The 17,731-nt window shown below is 38.0% G+C and overlaps 1 protein-coding gene across 3 annotated transcripts in view; it reads left to right on the top strand.

Annotated features, from left to right (window-relative positions):
- Positions 1 to 7,397, top strand: part of Pla2r1 (phospholipase A2 receptor 1) — a 117,424-nt gene extending 110,027 nt beyond the window's left edge. For 2 of the 3 annotated variants that reach the window (XM_078017465.1, XM_005315764.5), the window contains one exon: positions 58 to 4,481. In XM_078017465.1, coding sequence (XP_077873591.1) covers positions 58 to 272 — 215 coding nt within the window. In that variant the 3' untranslated portion in view covers positions 273 to 4,481. Of the gene's footprint in view, positions 1 to 57; positions 4,482 to 6,601 lie in introns of those variants that run through there. The other variant, XM_078017464.1, reaches the window with a different exon arrangement.
- Positions 7,398 to 17,731: the final 10,334 nt, after the last annotated feature.

Genomic DNA, 17,731 nt, shown 5'->3' with positions numbered 1-17,731 from the left:
TGTCACTCAAATTTTTCCTATTTTCTTTTTTTTTAATTTTTTTAAATCTTCATTCAGGACCAAGTCACAGCATTATTCCTCTTGCAGTTGCATTGACATTGATAATAATCCTAGTGATTATCACACTGTCCTTCTACATACACAAGCAGAATAGTGGCTTCTTCCGGAGACTTGCAGCATTTCGGAATCCTTACTATCCTGCAACCAATTTTAGTACAACACATTTAGAAGAAAATATTCTCATTTCTGACCTTGAGAAGAATGACCAGTGATAATGAAGTCAGAGACTAGCACAGCTCTGGAGATAAGCAGAGAAGACTGCAGGGGGGATTCCTGTCTGTATTTCCCTTTAACTAGATGCCATAAGAATGGAATTGTGTCACCGTTTTAACTATTGTTAAAGTGATTACTGGCTTTTAATTGTAATCAAATCAGGTTGGGTTTGATTTATTCATTATTATAAACTGTGATCCATTCTTAGAAAGGGGAAATTATATAATGATTATTATTCAGAAAGACAGGAACTATTAAAAGAAACCCCTATTGAAAACTCTCAAACCAATGTGAATAATTGCTTTTGCACTAATATAATCCTACTAAATTTTTTTTTTTTTGGTATTGTAAAACCAAGCTGATATACCTCCTGAGACATTCACCAAAACTCATTCCATTAAAAGATCGAGAAAGAGGAAGTAAAACAAATTTCTAAATTCTACACTTATATAAGAGAGAAATAGGCTTCTTACATTTCTTGTTTGTTTCTAAGTCAATCATTTATAATAGGCAGATTTGAAAAGTACTAATTTATTTCTAAATTTCTAAATTTCAAACAATTTTGGGGCTCTCAAGTATATATTAATTTTTAGTAGGCGTGACTTCTCAAGCTAAAGGGAAGAAAAATTATCTTTCTTTAAATAGTACAGCTCTTGGTGAACAGTGCACTTTCATGAGCAACCACATAGTTGAAAGTGCCTGAACCTCTGAACCTTTCAACTGTTAAATGACTTATCAAGTTTGATATTTAAAGATACCTTATAGATAAACTTAAAGAAATATATTGATATTTGATACTATTAAAAATCTGTGGGATTTATTATAAATATATAAAATAATTCATAACTTTCTCAACAACCAGAGATATGAAACTTGAATTTAAAAGGGAAAAATTGAGGGTCTGAATTATAGTCCCATAAGAATGAGCCTAGAGGTTGCATTGGGAAGCACTAAATAAATTGCCCTCTGCTAGTGATCTAGATACCTTGTGTTAGGCTAGATAGTTTGGTTAGTTAATAATAATTACTACCATCAAATTTTAAAAAAATCACAGGTTTGATCTTCCTTTGTTAATTTCTTACAAAGAAAAATGGCTCCAAAATCAATAACCACAAATTTACTCATTGCAGAAGTGTTTACTGATTTCCTATTAAGAACAATGTGCTAGGGCTGGGGCTCAGCTTTAGAGCACTGGATTGGGGCTCAGCTTTATAGAGTGATCTCCTAGCATGTGCAGGTCCTGGGTTCCATCCTCAGCACTACATAAAAATAAATTTAAAAAATAAAGGTGTTATGTCCAACTACAACTAAAAAATCTTAAAAAAAAAAAAAAGAAGAAGAAGAAGGAGGAGGAGGAGGAGGAGGAGGAGGAGGAGGAGGAGGAGGAGGAGCAGCAGCAGCAGCAGCAGCAGCAGCAGCAGCAGCAGCCAGGGTACACAAATCAAGGAGGTCTCAGTGTTTGTGGCACTTATTCTCCAATGAGGAAAAATTAATAGCACCCAGCAAAGAGTCCATACATAGAAAACAGTAAGTAGTTAGGAAAATTAAATACAGTTCTGTGACAGAAATAGGGAATCTCAGGGCCTCCCTGAGAGTGTGCATTTTAATTGTTAAAACCAACTGCCTCAACACTGGTGACCACTAGTCACAAGGGGGAGCTCCCGGAGAGAGTATGAATGAATTTCCAAGTGGCAAACAAGCCATCTTGACAAACACATTTGAAGAGCATACTATTAAGAACAGAGTGCTAGTGGACTGAAATAGTTCATACAACTTTCAACAGCAGTTTTTTGCTACTGCTGTGTAGTCTATACACTGGGACAATCGACTTTCATAATTTTTTCTGTCTGAGGACTTCATTTTTTCAAAGATGCATAATGTGGAAGTTGTATATTTACGACTCAAAAGAATAACAATTGACTTGAACTAACCAGATGGCATAAAAGCTCAATTTAACAATATGTCAAGTGAAATTAAAATTCTGCTCTTTTCTGCAGATTTGATAAAAACTATAACCAATTAGCCTTCCAGGCAAAGGATGTCGTCACGCATAACAATTTGACAAAGGATGTCATTAGGAAAGTACTTTTGAAGAAAAAAAAAAAACAACTATTGCTTGTCAGTGCTCTGTATTTTGATATTTAGTACTGAGCCACATCTCCAGAGAAACTGTCCCTTTAAACAAATCATGTATTCTTGGCCATTGCTGAATTTTCAGAAATAGAAAGTATTAAAATATTTAAAAGCATACATGCTTTCTAATGCATGTATACTTTTAAAAACTTTTTTCATATCTATTTTTAATCTGAACTAGATTTTATAGTCACAACATAAAAAGAAAAAAAAAAGATTAGTAGGGTCACAAACTCACACAGAACTAATATGTTCTCCCCTTTTAAAAGTCAGTCATTTCCTATGACTAACAGAGTATCTTTATAAACTCTGGGTAATGAAGAATATTGGGTTTTCCAAGTTAGGATATCTTCATTTCTGATTCCAACAGTATTCTTCCAGGTTAAATGTTTCTTCTATTGAAGGATCCCCACCCCATCAAAGGTGGATTAGATGATCTCTTTAGATGAACATTTGTTTTTGGATTTCTTTTCCCTCCTTAAAATGGCAGTTGAATATACGGGAAGTTGCTGTGTCCTTCTGATATTGGGAGGAGAAGGCCATAACTGACCTCTGACAGGTGTCTTCTGGTGTCCACTGAGAGCAGCTGTCTGAACCCACTCCCTAGAGATCTGCTGGCAACTGCCAGGAGGGTGTAGGTAGAGTAGTTTGTAATCTCTTCTCTTTGATTGGGCCCTATCCTGACTTTCTCTGGCACTGCCTCATTTCCTGAGAACAGGCTGTGATTCCCATTCAATACCCTCACAGGACACCGTAGTCTTGGCTACAAGGTCACTTCATGCCTATAATGGAGAAACCCTATCCAGCACATCAGCTACTCGATTAGTCAGGACAGGCTAAACACTATTAACAATCCCCAAATCTTGGAATTAGAGCTCAGCAAAGGTTTATTTCTCACTCACATCTACATGAACTAGCAGGAGGACTTTGTTTTATGCAGCCATTTATAGGTACAGGACCCTGCTGTATAATGGACCTGCACTTCCTAAGTGCTTGGAGTCTTCCAATGGGTCTCCTACCTGTTGCTGACAGAGTAAGTTAACTGGATATCTACGTTTGATTTATGTAGTTTATATGAGCTTATTTATGTTTTGTTTTAGTTTTTGTATTGGGGATTGAACCCAAGGCTTGCACATGCTAAGCATGTGCCCTACCACTGAGCTACACCCCTAAGCCCCATGGACTACTGAAATACAGTCTTGAAGTCAACAGTCTCCAAGCTGGGGACACACACTAGATGGTAAATAAAAATTTCTGAGAAACACAGGGCTATGGGTATTTTTAAGGATCTCAATTTCTAGAATTTTAACTTCATGTGTTATTCCTGATAGGAAGTGACTTAAAATACCACTCTGGTTCTTTCCCACTTCTCTTTGTATAAATGTTTTTTTCTACCTTAAAAAAAATCTATGAAACTTTTTTAAAAACATAGATTTCATACCAAATCTTGCTACAATGGCTTGCCTTTGGAAACTCCTTCAAGGCACTAAAGAAAGAAAGAAAAAGGCAAAATATTGGTATCAGTGAAGTTTCTTCAAATAAAGAAATCATAAACTGTATTTGAAGAGCCCCATGTCTTTCCCTGCCTTCATACATTTTCCCTTTTCATACATTTGTTAAGGATGAAACAGTGAGTCAGAAATGAGTTATTGGGCCCCATGTTCATACTCTGGATTGATAAATGGACATGTATCATACAGTGCAACAGCAGCAGTGCTAACTACCTTTGTTTGAGACCTTAGCTCATCCATCCACTGTCAATTGCTTAAGAATGTATTTCTAATACGGGGTAAAAATGGGAGTTCATAGCCCACTTGAATCAAAGTGTGAAATATGATGTATCAAGAACTATGTTATGTTTTGAACAACCAACAATAAAAAAAAGAAAAAAAAAGAATGTATTTCTAGAAAGACTATCTGGTGAAAGCAACATGAAGAGAGTGTAGATACTGCTGAGAAACTGACATTGTGTGTTATCAAGGCAAAAAGCTTTTGGTTTTATCTATGTTGGATTTCTGAGTAGTGAAGATGAGTATGAACATGTTTATTTTAATTAAAAATGAAATCAGACTTTTTATGATCATTGACTTATTTGGCTCATTGGTTTGACAATGGGATACTTCTCAAGTAATACAAACAAGAAAAAGAGGAACAGAATCTGGAGAGAAAAAAAAAAAGTGAGGTACTAATTAACCCTGTCAGAGGCAGAGAAAAAGACTTAATAGGGTAAGCAAAGCCTAATAAGTGGTAGGACATTTAGATAAAACAGCTTCTTTGATATCTTTTTGAATCAGAAAGCAGCTTTTACATTTAGTGCCAACTACAAAGAAAAGATGGACCAAATCTGTGTGCTGTTAACTTTTGAATACTCAGGGAAAACATGATCACAGAAGTGACATGTTACTACCTTTATACTGTGGCTAAATCCACTTAAGTCAGCTTGTTTATAGTGATTCCTAGTTAACATTGGAGTGAATTAGAAGAGGTAAATAAGTCTGGATTGTTCATCATCATGATATTCAAACACTAACTTTCATAAACAATTTTCATTTATATTATATCATGTGTTGTATCAGCAACATAATTAACATGTAGTATGGCTCTTATAATTGTTAGGCATAAAAATAATGGCTTACATTTAAAAAAACTAAAATTAAGTGAACATTAGAATAAGCATTAAAATGTATATCTATTTTAGAAATATTAACTTAGCTGTTTATGGTTCTTTAAAGCTTTGGTTAAATTTTTGGTATCATGGATTATATACAAGAATTTACAGCATTTATAATTTTTTTCTTTGTGCTCACAATTCAATATAAAATGACTAATATTCAGATTTGTTAATTCTTTATGTTGCAAAATTTGAAGTACTTGTACAATCATTTATATGCAATTTTAAAAATTAAGCTATAATAATACTCAGGTTCAGAGAAAACGACAGTATTTTAGATATACTTATAAATGTGTTGTACATTTGTTTCATCCTATAAGTCAGTTCGATTATTGTTGCTGCATTTTAAATGTTTTTAGAGGAAAATCAACAAATGTGCCCAATTCTGAAGTACCGGATAAAAAAGCAAGAATCTGCACGTGCTTACAATGCCTAATGATGAATTCTAATTACAGAAGAAAATCTATAACTAAAACCACAAAATGAGCCCTCTGTATACCAGTGACCTTCTTTACTCAGAGTTAATTAACGCAAGCACTTGCTTCTTGCAGAGCACTTTGCTGTAATTTAGAACAAATTAAGGGAAAAAAGTCATTCAAGTGCTGTTTTCTTCACACCATGAAGTAAGCATGATGGACCAAAGTTAACTCATTTAAAATATTATCATCCATTTCTTGTAATTGTAAGCAGCAATATCATATCTTTAAAAACAACAACAACATCATCATCCTGGCCTATGCTATTTTCAATTTGTTTCCTGTGTTTCTGTTTATTAATGGAAATTAATTTCCAAAGTTAATATAAAATGCCCTTTTCCAATTCCCCCATTATGTCTCATACTTACATTGGATTCAGTGTATATTTTTCTAGATATTTTTCAAATAAATATATTTTGAATTTAATATGACAAATTATTAAAGGATCATTTCTGTTTTCTCCTGCCTCTCCCCCAACCTTGAAATTGTGACTTTATCATTATTTTCACATGGTGATTGGTGAATTAGCTGGAGCTCCCTGAGTCCCAATTTACGAGGTCATGTCCTCAGAGGTTACTTACACTTTACTTTTTAACTTCTTAGAAGATAGAGCTTGGTCAGAGCTGGAAACCCAACGTATAGATGTGGGAATGAGCAGGGCTCTTGCTTGGGTAGACAGTGGGACTGGGGGAAGGGGAGATAAAGAACAGAAAGCAGAAACAGGAAAGATTCCCAGAAAGGAGTCAGGAGGAGTGTGGACTTCACAGGAAATGTCACCTTAGTGAATCACCAAGGGTTTTGAAGTTCCTGATTAAAAATGTGCTATGGGGGCTGGGGTTGTGGCTCAGTGGTAGAGCGCTTATCTCACACCCGTGGGACCCTGAGTTCAATCCTCAGCACCACGTAAAAAATAAATAAATGAAATAAAGGTATTGTGTCCAACTATAAAAAATAAATATTTTTAAAAAATGTGCTATGGAGGTGTAAGGATGGCCTTAGGCCTTAACCTAAGCAACTCCATTTTAAAACTCCACTTTGAAACCTGCAGTCTCACCAGGCACGCCTAAGGAGCCCTCCAGTATGATCATCAGGCAGAGCCTAACATAAACAAGTCACTTCTCACCATCCTGACAAGCCCAGAATGAAGTCTCTGTCATGTTGCCCTTGCCCCATAAAGGGGAGAGGCAAGAAAATCAGGGTGGGGAACCACCAGACCAGATGCTTAACCCCAGAACAAATGACGTCACCGAGAAATCCAGTGGCAGCTGATAAGGATTGAAAGGGTGGTCAGAAGCCCCAAAATTTAGTATAAATGATGGAGCAAATGAAGAGACATTCAGCTAGCCAACACTGATGCCCTCATGCCGGAGAGCCTGATGAGGACCTGGACTGACATCCCAACTCTTCTCATCGTTTTCCTGATCCCCTGCATCTTCCTCACCACTCCCAAACTCTACAGCCACATCTTAACCCTGGTGAGAACTGCAACTTCTCCCTACGACCCTCTCTTCAAAGGACTGTGAGCTCCACCCCAGGAGAAGCCTGCCTCGGTCCCTGACTTGATGACCGTGGTCTGAGTGAGTGTGCATCTGCTGGATTTAGAGCCTAAGGCTTGAGACTTTAGATCTGGCACTTGAGCTTAGCATACAGAGACAATATCTGTGGTGAGCCTGTCATGATTAAGAATGTTTACAGTGTTTAGAATTAATCTAGAATTGTTTGCTATGGATTGACTATGTCTATTGCAGTGCCTAGCATTAAAGATTGTCATTTTCTTGATTAAGAACCTATAGAGTGAAATTGTATTCAGTGATTTGAGTAAATAAATCATTGAAAGGGCAGAAGCGCATGGATATTCTTTATTTCTCCCCATCGACTGCATAAGTTGCACCTTTGCCCATTGTGACAGGAGGCTGAAGAGAAAGTTGTTCAAGACCAAGGGGCTGGGTGGTAGGACTCTTGCCCTAGAATTTGAGAAGCCCCAATTTGACCCACAGTACTCTTAATTTAAAAAAAAAAGAAGAAGAAGAAAAAAAGGAAGAAAGTGTGCCTTCATAGAGGTAGTGTTTATCCAAGTCATTGCCACCTTCAGTCTTTTGGCAAGGGCTTCTCTAATCAGACAATAAATTGTTTACTCCATTTTTACTCTAGATGATACCTAAAGGTGTCACTAACAGAGAATGCCTCTGCACCTCTTGGCCACAGGGAAGGATCAGAAAGCTTGGTGAAACCAGCTCAATAAACTCCCTGGAGTTGATACTGTATCTTTTTTTTTTTTTTTTGGATCCTGTATCTTATACTTTCCAAGGGAAGTGTAGGGAGAAAAGAGACATGCTGAGCAAGAAGTCCTCCTATTTGTGTGGTTTTAGAAGATAATTTGCAATTGCATGTTAATAAGTAAATTTGATAATAACATATTTGTTACAAAATGTAGTCTTATGGATGGTAGCTATGGTAATTATCATGTTGATATTACACTGCATTTGAAGCACTCATATCTGACTGGGGATCTCAGTAAGAGAATCCAAAAAATCATTTATAACAAGGGATCACAAAAACTGAGAGATGCGTACTGAGTTTACACACTTTATTTTCTACTAGAACACAAAAATATACATTTATACACTAATGTTTTAGCATAGGGACAGTATCATTCATTTTAATATTACTGCTAGTCAGCCTTATGCATAAAGCATATCTATAAAGTTTTGTTCACAATCTTTAGTTTCAATGTATTTATTAGGTAAAAATTTACAAATGTCTGTTGACCAATCTGAGTATGTTTTAAATCTATGTAATTTTCCTCCATACTTGAAACTAATCTTGCTCAATGACAGATTTTTAGGTACTCACATATATGGAGTCTTGGCAAAGCTTTTAGCTGTTTCCATAAAAGAATTCTCTGTTTATACTCATGTTTTACATTATGGAATTAAATTAAATTGTAAAATTACAATATCCACTACAATTGGCATAAGTGTATTAGAGGACCAACAGCCAAATGGTGTTAAAGGTATGAAGGAGCCAGTGGGCACAGCAGGTGGTAAGGCCATATCCCACAGAAGGCTTCCCCCATGTAGAGACTTACCCTAAGAACTTAATTCTATATCTATTCATCTACTGACGGACATCTAGGTTGGTTCCACAGTTTAGCTATTGTGAATTGTGCTGCTATAAACATTGATGTGGCTGTGTCCCTGTAGTATGCTGTTATTTAAGTCAGTAGATTAATGGATAAAGAAAATGTGGTATATATACACAATGGAATATTACTCAGCAATAAAAGAGAATAAGATGATGATATTTGCAGGTAAATGGATGGAGTTGGAGAATATAATGCTAAGTGAAGTAAGCCAATCCCCAATAACCAAATGCCAAATGTTTTCTCTGATATAAGGAGGTTGATTTATAGTGGGGTTGGAGAGGAAACATGGGAGGAATAGATGAACTCTAGATATGGCAAAGGGGTGAGATGGGAAAAGAGAGGGCAAGAGTATAAAAAAGATGGTGGAATGTGATGGTCATCATTACCCTAAGTACATGTATGAAGGCACAAATGGTGTGACTCTACTTTGTTTTTTTTTTTTAATTGATTTTATTTTTTTAAATACACGACAACAGTGGAATGCATTACAATTCTTATTACACATATAGAGCACAATTGTGACTCTACTTTGTATACAACCAGAGATATGAAAAAATGTGCTCTCTATGTGTATTATGGATTGTTATGCATTCTGCTGTCATGTATAACAAATTAGAATAAAAATATAAAGAACTCTGAAACTCTGAGTGTATCTGAGCACAAATTAGCAAGAAAGATAGAGGGTTGCTCCCTAGGCCATCTGTCCTGATTGTAGCTTGATTAAACAAATTTGAAGGAGGAAGACAAGAAGGTACCTAGAGAGAGGGTGAGAGGGGAAAGCCCCCATGCAGAAGCAAGCCCAGAGAAAAATATTCTCTGCAGTCTAGGAGGGAGGAGACCTGGATTTCCAAAGGCAAGGCTCCTAGGAGTTTTTAGGTTTTTAGGATTCTCAGGACATCCTTCAGGTGAGATGGATACGTTATTAGACTATCTTACCTTGTGCTATGAGCATGATTTCCTTTGTTCCATATTCATGCTCACTGAAAATCCTAGTTAGGATTTAGGTCTTTAGGGTAGTTCTGCCTAGTGCTGAGAGACTGATTGTCTGATAGGGTTCTACAGAATGACTATCATACTAAAGGAAAAGACATGTGATTGAGTTTACATTCCCCATGCAACTTAAGCAAAGGTGCTAATTGTGTATTTTCACCTTGAATTTCTAATTGTAAATTAGTAAATTGGCATTTGATGTCTTCCCCTTTCTGTGTGAGACTTTGCTTGGGCAGTGATGCTCTGAAACGTTGCTATAGGGAATGCACAGGTGTGGGCAATCTCACCGGAAAGGGAGTCTAGACCCTAGGAACCTGTCTTGCTGCCATGATTCCAGTAGAAGGGCATGGTGCTTATTCACTGGTCAAATAGCCGTAAATCAGCCCTGTGATACATACCTCAGCTTCTGTGGGCATTTAGTTAGAGTCAAGGCATGACATAACCTTATCCAAGAAAAGAGAAAGTTTCTGTGGTCTAAAATCATAAGCCAGGTCCTGGGATTGTAATTGAAGCCAGATTTAAAATTAGGCAGTCAGTGTAGTTAGGTAAATCGGGTCTAATATCAAGTGAAATCTAAAATGGAGGCCATGTTGAAAATGAATTTCCAGAAAAGTCAGGCAACTCTTGAAATGTTAACGAAGTCCCAAGAAAAGCCCTAGGCCCAAAGTCCATCCCAAAGAAGTGTTAATGATCAACCCCAGCAGATTGGAAGATAGCCCATCCCAAAGAAGTGTTAGTGAAGTCCTTCTGGCCCAGATTACTTCTTTGGCCCACCTGTGTCCCACCCCTCCGGCCTTCCCACCTACATTCCATCACCAAAAACTATAAAATGGAGAGACAACCGCACGTCCACGGATTCCACCTCTTGGGTCCCCCTCTTCCTCTGGGAGAAGTCTTTTCTGCTGTCCTTTAATAAACTTCTAATTTCTACTCTGACCTTGCCTCGGCGTGCTTCTCTGGTGTTATTCTTCAACACTGGGGAAGCAACGACTCGTCACCGGTAACATAATGATGATCTTCAAGATCCAGCCCATCTCCACTCAGTCTCCCTTTCCTTTGAATGGCCACTTCCAAAGCAGCTGTCATGGCAAAGTTGGAATCAGAATCTAAGTTCATGATTCCCAGTTCTGAGCTTACCAGTAGTCTGTGTTGCCTATGGTACAGTTGACCCCAGAGCACTGTGGGAAAGGTACAGCCAACAGTAGTAGAGGTTGGTAGACCAGGGACTTTGAAACAGACCAGAAAATCAGAGAAGGGCAAATAGGTTCCTCGTTTATCTCAGGTGCCTAAGGTGAGAAAGTTGGAATCATGCTCTAGGATCCAAATAGATTTGAGGAGCAGGGAAGGAGCCCTCTGCAGAGATCTGTGAGCAGGGAGTTGAAGCTAGGAGGTACAGGGAGAATTAGGAACCCCAGAGGAGCACCTAACAAAAAATTAAAAGCAAAATTACCCATGTGCTTTTTTCAAAGGATCTTATAAATGTATAAATGGCAAAACTTCCACTTTTGGTCTTGGAGAGAATCAAGAAGTGGTTGTTTCTGTTTTGTTCTATGCTCCTAGATACTGAAAGAGAATAAAAACAGAAAAAAGAAATAGTGAGATCCACTCAATGGATGAGAGGAGAGGCACATTTTTGAGAGGGGAAATGGCAATGGGCTGGAACAAGGGTCTGGGTTTTATAGGATTTTTGCAGGGCCAGGTCATGGGAGGAGTTTGGGTGGTAGGCTCATTTAGGGCAGGGCAGGAGGGTGGATGCAAAGGAAGTTTCCTGGGGCCTATTGTCCGAATTCTTCAGACACAGAATACCAGTGAGTAGCATTTCAACTTGACTAAAGATGAAAAACCAACAAAAAAAATCACATAGCCCCAGGTCAAAAGAGAATTTTTTTAACATTTATATTTTAGTTAGAGGTGGACATAATATCTTTATTTTATTTTTATGTGGTGCTGAGGATGGAACCCAGTGCCTCAAGAGCGCTAGGGGAGCGCTATACCTCTGAGCCACAACCCCAGTCCCCAAAGAGAATTTTACTGGAGACTTTTTATTTGTAGTGACTGGAAAGCAGAAAAATAGGAACTAGAAGATCACTGAGCTTAGATCCTAATTGATCACATTTATATCAAATACAAATGCCAAGTCTTTTGGCATCGTTTTGTTCATCTCCCTGTCTTGTGTGCCTGCTGGCTGTTTCTCCAGACCCAAACACCACCCTTCTGCATGCTGCTTTGTGCCTCCAGTTGAAACTGTTACCGCTGTTGACCGGTGACGAGTCCTTGCTTCCCCAATGTTGAAGAACAACACCAGAGAAGCGAGGCAAGGTCAGAGTGGAAAATTAGAAGTTTATTAAAGGACAACAGAAAAGACTTCTCCTGGAGGAAGAGGGGGACCCAAGAGGTGGAATCCGTGGAAGTGTCTCTCCATTTTATAGTTTCTTTCAGTGATGGAATGTAGGTGGGAAGGCCCGAGGGTTGGGACACAGGTGGGCCAAAGAAGTAATCTGGGCACTTTCAGAGTCAGCTATCTTCAAGTCTGCTGTTTATTAACACTTCTTTGGGATGGACTTTGGCCTTGGGCTTTTTCCTGGACTTCATTAACTACACTGACTACCTAATTTTAAATCTGGCTTCAAAACTGGAGTTTGGGGATGAGACTAGATTCCTGGTTTTGCCAACTTCCTCTGGGTTCTTGTCTCTGAAATTTTGAAGAATAAAAATTCATGGACAATCACTGATGGGAAGAGTAAACAGAGCAGAATTTATTTAATCAAGAAAAGACAGACTCCCACTCTGCAGGAGGGGGTCTGAGAGCAGAAAAACCCATTATAGTGTGCCAGCTTAGGAGTGTATATGTGGTTTGGGGCAGAGCAGGAAGCAAAAATCTATGTAGAATAGGTATTGGAAAAGGCATCCTGGCTACCACCTGGGTTCAATTCCATCCTCCTTTCTGTGACCCATCCTCCTTCCTTTAACTTCCATCTGGGTTCACTCTCACCTTCCATTTTCCACCTCTGGGACAAAGAAGTTGGCTAGAGGTGTTCCCACAGGTTAGCCTCTAAGTTTTTTTTACATTTGAAACAGGCTTTGATGTTGCTTATTAATATGTTTATCAGTTAGCCTCCAGGTCTGTTTGAATGGAGCCCAGTATCCGGACTGGCTGATCCTTTGACTGTCTTATCCTTGGATGTCCCTCTAGCTTCAGTGAGGTCCAGCTCAAACAGGGAAGAAAAAGTTGGGGGATTTGACACCTCCCAGCCGCTGCTGTGGCTGCTCCAGGGTCTGTCTCTTGCCTCTCCCACAGCTCCAGCATTTTCAAGGTCCAAGGACACCAAGCCCACTTGCCTCTTCAGGCCTGTAAGCAAAGTCTCTCTGCTGTGTGCAACTGGGGTGGGGGTGGGGGGCGGGATTCAGCATTCCTCTGGCTTCCCTTAATCTCCTGGCACCTTTATCAAACTCTCTCCAATTACCACTTCCAGTGAGCCACCCTGTTCCTGGAGAGCCCCTACTGACACAGCAAGCTTGCAAACATGGAACACACTTTTGATGCTAGAATTGTTCGCTGTTTAGCCATCTTTATTCTCCAGCTTTCAATTTCATTTTTGTATGAAGCTTTTCCAACACAACATAAAATTCCAATTAAACACATGTTCAGCCCTACTAGATTCTAAAAGCAAGCATGGTAAATCATTCCCCAGTAAGCCATTCTTGAACTAAAATAAGAGTGGACACTGTCAAGGGAAAAAAAAAAAAAAGGTTATTATAAGCCCAAACTGTTAAATTATACTTTCATGACTGAACACAACTGTAATCCATATTATTATTTTAAATTACACTATAAAAAGCAGTCATTTATTGCCTTTCCAAAACAGTGATAATATATTACCAAATTATCAAGGGCCCTTTAATAAAGCTCTTGAATTTGATTTATAATGCACGATGTAGCTTATCCTTGAGAAAGATCTACTAAAAGGTATACTTAGTCTTAGAGCTAGTGAAATAAAATCTTCCTCTAATCAGCTGCCAGAAAGCTTCCGCTTCAATGCTTTGTTGATACTGGTGTCAGCAGGACATTAAAAGCGTGAAGCTTTTTATGTTTGATCAAATACCAACATTATGCTGAAGCAGAAGTATTAATTCATAAAGTGAAGCTTCCAAAACCTCTACAGTTCTCCTTCATCTTTCCTCCCCACCCCCCACCACCAAAAAGGTCACATCAAATCAAGACTCGGCACAAAAGAGAGATGGGCATTTTGTGAGTGTCATGTCAGATATACCCATAACTACTCGAGAACCAAAGGAGATGTACTTTTCTAAAAATGCCAGTCCTATCTAAGAAAGGGAACAGTAACTGGTTCTGGGGAATAAGACAGTGCCTGGTTATTTTTCTTATCTTCTAATGAGAAGTGGAGCAGAAATGTCAGAAATTTGCCCCAAACTTTCAGTTAGTGTTTGGGAAAGCTGGGATCATTGTCAATCATAATACTATAGTCCCTTCCCGAATAAAATCTCTCAACAAAGAAAGAAAAAGCCACCAAGGTTAAAGAAAAAAATAATTTCCCCCCTACTTTAATTTTTTTGTTGTTGTTGCTTTGATTCTAGGCCTTCTAAAAGAAAGTTTTTATTTTGCTGCTAGATTCACAAAAACACTCAAGGAAACAGATTGAATTTTAAGTGTGCCTCAGAAACCTGCAGGAAAATGTCAACAATGAATACAATGTTCTCAGAAGATTATTTACACCTAAGAACCCAAATTGTATTTATACAGATAACTACGTAGGCACTATAAAAGTTAATCTCAATAATCTTTTGCATGGTTCTCTCCTTCTCTTAAGTACATACACATTCCTGTATGTAGAATTACTATTTCACCGCAGTAATATGGACATTGTGCAGGAAAATGTTTACCTTCTTTATAACATTGTTAAGACACATCAGATCTACAAAGATTATTGGTTAGTTGTTGTTGTTCACAGACTGGTTAGGAAAGTAAAAGTTAGCACCACTATTTGTACCAGGTATACAGGTGAGAGTTGCTGGGAAATTCACTGCTAACACGGAAAAGTACATGTGCACTCAGGGGAAGAGGAAGGTACAAGAAGGATCATTCTGGTTTGCTTGACAATTATTTATTATAGAGTTGAAGACACAGAAGTTGTTCACTTCTTATTCATAAATGTGTGGTCAGTGCTAGGCACCACAGGAACAAAATGCATCAGACCACATAGGAAATAAAATTTACCATGACATTATAACCAAATGTTATTTTTTTATTTTTTATTTTTTGTAGTTATACATGGAAGAATGTCTTTATCTTATTTGTTTATTTTTATTCGGTGCTGAGTATTGAACCAGTGCCTCATGCATGCTAGGTAAGCATACTGCCACTGAGCTACACAGCCCTAGCCCCAAATGTTATTCTTAATGAAAAATGCGATCTAAGTGAATTGGCCATATAAACATCCTGGTAGATTTTTTTTTCCCCTGTGATCAAAAGAAGAACACACTCCAAAATCTATCCCTCATTTAATCATTTTTGTTTGTTTGTTCCACCCTCCTCTAACACCCAAGTTAAAGAAAACTACTATGTATATAGAATGTTGATATTTGTTTGTCTTGAAATTTGGTGGCCAACACATTCAGCAATCGGTACCTTCTCCTGGTTTAGAGATTCTGGCTAGTTCATTATATTGAAGTTCATTTTTATGAAGCTTTAGTTGACTACTGTAGTTGGTATCTTCAAACACCTTTCCTAGCAGGAAGCTCCCTTCCCAGCCTCTTAGCAGCTCAGGTGACGGAAGCTCCACTAATAAGATATGTAAAGTAAGACTTCAGTTCAGAAACAAACAACATTGCCATAGTCTGAACAATGGCCCCCAAAGATATCAGGCCCTAATCCCTGAAGTCTGTGAACTAAGCAGATGGGAAGTTAATGAGTGGAGGCAGAGGTTATCCTGCACTATCCAGGTGGACTCTACATGTTATCACAGAACTCCTTCTAAGAAGGAGATGTGACCCACACAGAGGAAAAGGCAATATGAAGACAGAACAGAGAGGAATGTGAAGTTGTTGACCTGGAAGATTCTAGAGACACAGCCATAATCAATAAAAGCCAATAGCTAGAGAAGAAGGGACTCTCTCCGACTGCCTCTGGAGTGGGCATAGTCCAACCAGTACCTTGATTTCCACCTGGTGAAACCTAATTTGGGGTTTCTGGCCTCCAGAATTATGAGAGAGTAAATACTGATAACTAATACAAAACTGAAGTAACCACCACACAGAATCCATCCTGGTGAGGGTGGTGGCAGACACATACAGCGTTCACAAAGCTGAGTGGCAGATATTCCAGGACTACTTTTTGGCTCAGAGTGAGCAGAGACTATGCAAAAGTGCGTGGCCATGGAGTGCTCTGGTTTAATTTGTGCCTTGCTTTTGCTGTGTAGTCTCTGATCCGCTCGGCAATCCAGTGAGCTACCTAATATACTTTTTCATGAAACATTTTTCTGCTTCAACTAGAGTGTGTTCCCTTTATTACACTTCAGAACACTGACTAAATAACTATATTATATAAAACACACCAGGCCATCCTTACCTGCTGCAGATTTCAGGTAGGGCATCCCCTTCTGCTATAATATTTATCCTTGTGAAATATAGCTTAACTGAGAAGGATGGGTAAGCATGGGTTAGAGAAGAAAAGGAGGTGATGTTGGAAATGTATTCAATGCAATTTAAATAAAATAATGATCAACTGTGCCCAATCCTGTCTTTGAGGACATAAAATGGTTACTTTAAAGACTGTAGAAAATTAAAAGCAAATAATTTAAAGTTCCTACCTACATTCTTGCCCTACAGTTAATAAAAGAGCATACTTCTCTCTGGGGCCTTACTGCTCCAAAGTGTGGTTCAGGGATCTGCAGTATTGCCCAAAAGCTTGTTAGAAAGGTTGAATCTCAGACCTTAAGAGAGAGACCTACTGAATAAGAATATGCATCTTTTTATATCCACACAAGGCAAGCAATCTATCAACTGAGTTACATCCCCAGCCCAAGAATTTGCATCTTAACAAGATGTTTTCACATACCTCAACATTGTAAAAGCTATCTATGCTAAGGCCAAGGCCAACATCATTCTAAATGGAGAAAAATTGAAAGCATTCTCTCTAAAAACTGGAACAAGACAGGGATGCCATCTTTCACCACTTCTATTCAACATGGTCCTTGAATCAGGCAGACGAAAGAAATTAAAGGGATACGCATAGGAAAAGAAGAACTCAAACTATCACTATTTGCTGATGACATGATGCTATATTTAGAAGATCCAAAAAATTCCACCAGAAAACTTCTAGAACTAATAAATGAATTCAGCAAAGTAGCAGGATATAAAATCAATACCCATAAATCAAATACACTTTTATACATAAGCAATGAATCCACTGCAAGAGAAATTAGGACCACCCCATTCACAATACCCTCAAAAAAAAAAACTTGTTAATCAATCTAACAAAAGAGGTCAAAGATATCTACAATGAAAACTACAGAACACTAAAGAAAGAAATTGAAGAAGATCTTAGAATATGGAAAGATCTCCCATGCTCTTAGATAGGCAGAATTAATATAGTAAAAATGGCCATGCTATCAAAACAGTTATACACAGATTTAATGCAATTCCTATTAAAATCCCAATGACATTCTTCATAGAACTAGAAAAAAGCAATCATGAAATTCATTTGGAAAAAATAAGAGACCCAGAATAGCCAAAGCAATCCTCAGCAAGAAGAGTAAAGTAGGAGGCATCACAATACCAGACCTTAAACTATCCTACAGAGCAATAGTAACAAAAATGGCATGGTATTGATACCAAAATAGATGTGTAGACAATGGTACAAAATAGAAGACACAGAAACAAACCCACATAAATACAGTTATCTCATACTAGACAAAGGTGCAAAATACTTACATTGGAGAAAAGATAGCCTCTTCAATAAATGGTGCTGGGAAAACTAGAAATCCATATGTAGCAAAATGAAATTAAACCTCTATCTCTCACCAT

This window comes from Ictidomys tridecemlineatus, chromosome 7 (assembly GCF_052094955.1).
Source record: "Ictidomys tridecemlineatus isolate mIctTri1 chromosome 7, mIctTri1.hap1, whole genome shotgun sequence".
NCBI lineage: Eukaryota > Metazoa > Chordata > Mammalia > Rodentia > Sciuridae > Ictidomys > Ictidomys tridecemlineatus.
The sequence above is the reverse complement of the archived record's forward strand: the minus strand, read 5'-3'. Positions and strand labels throughout refer to the sequence as shown.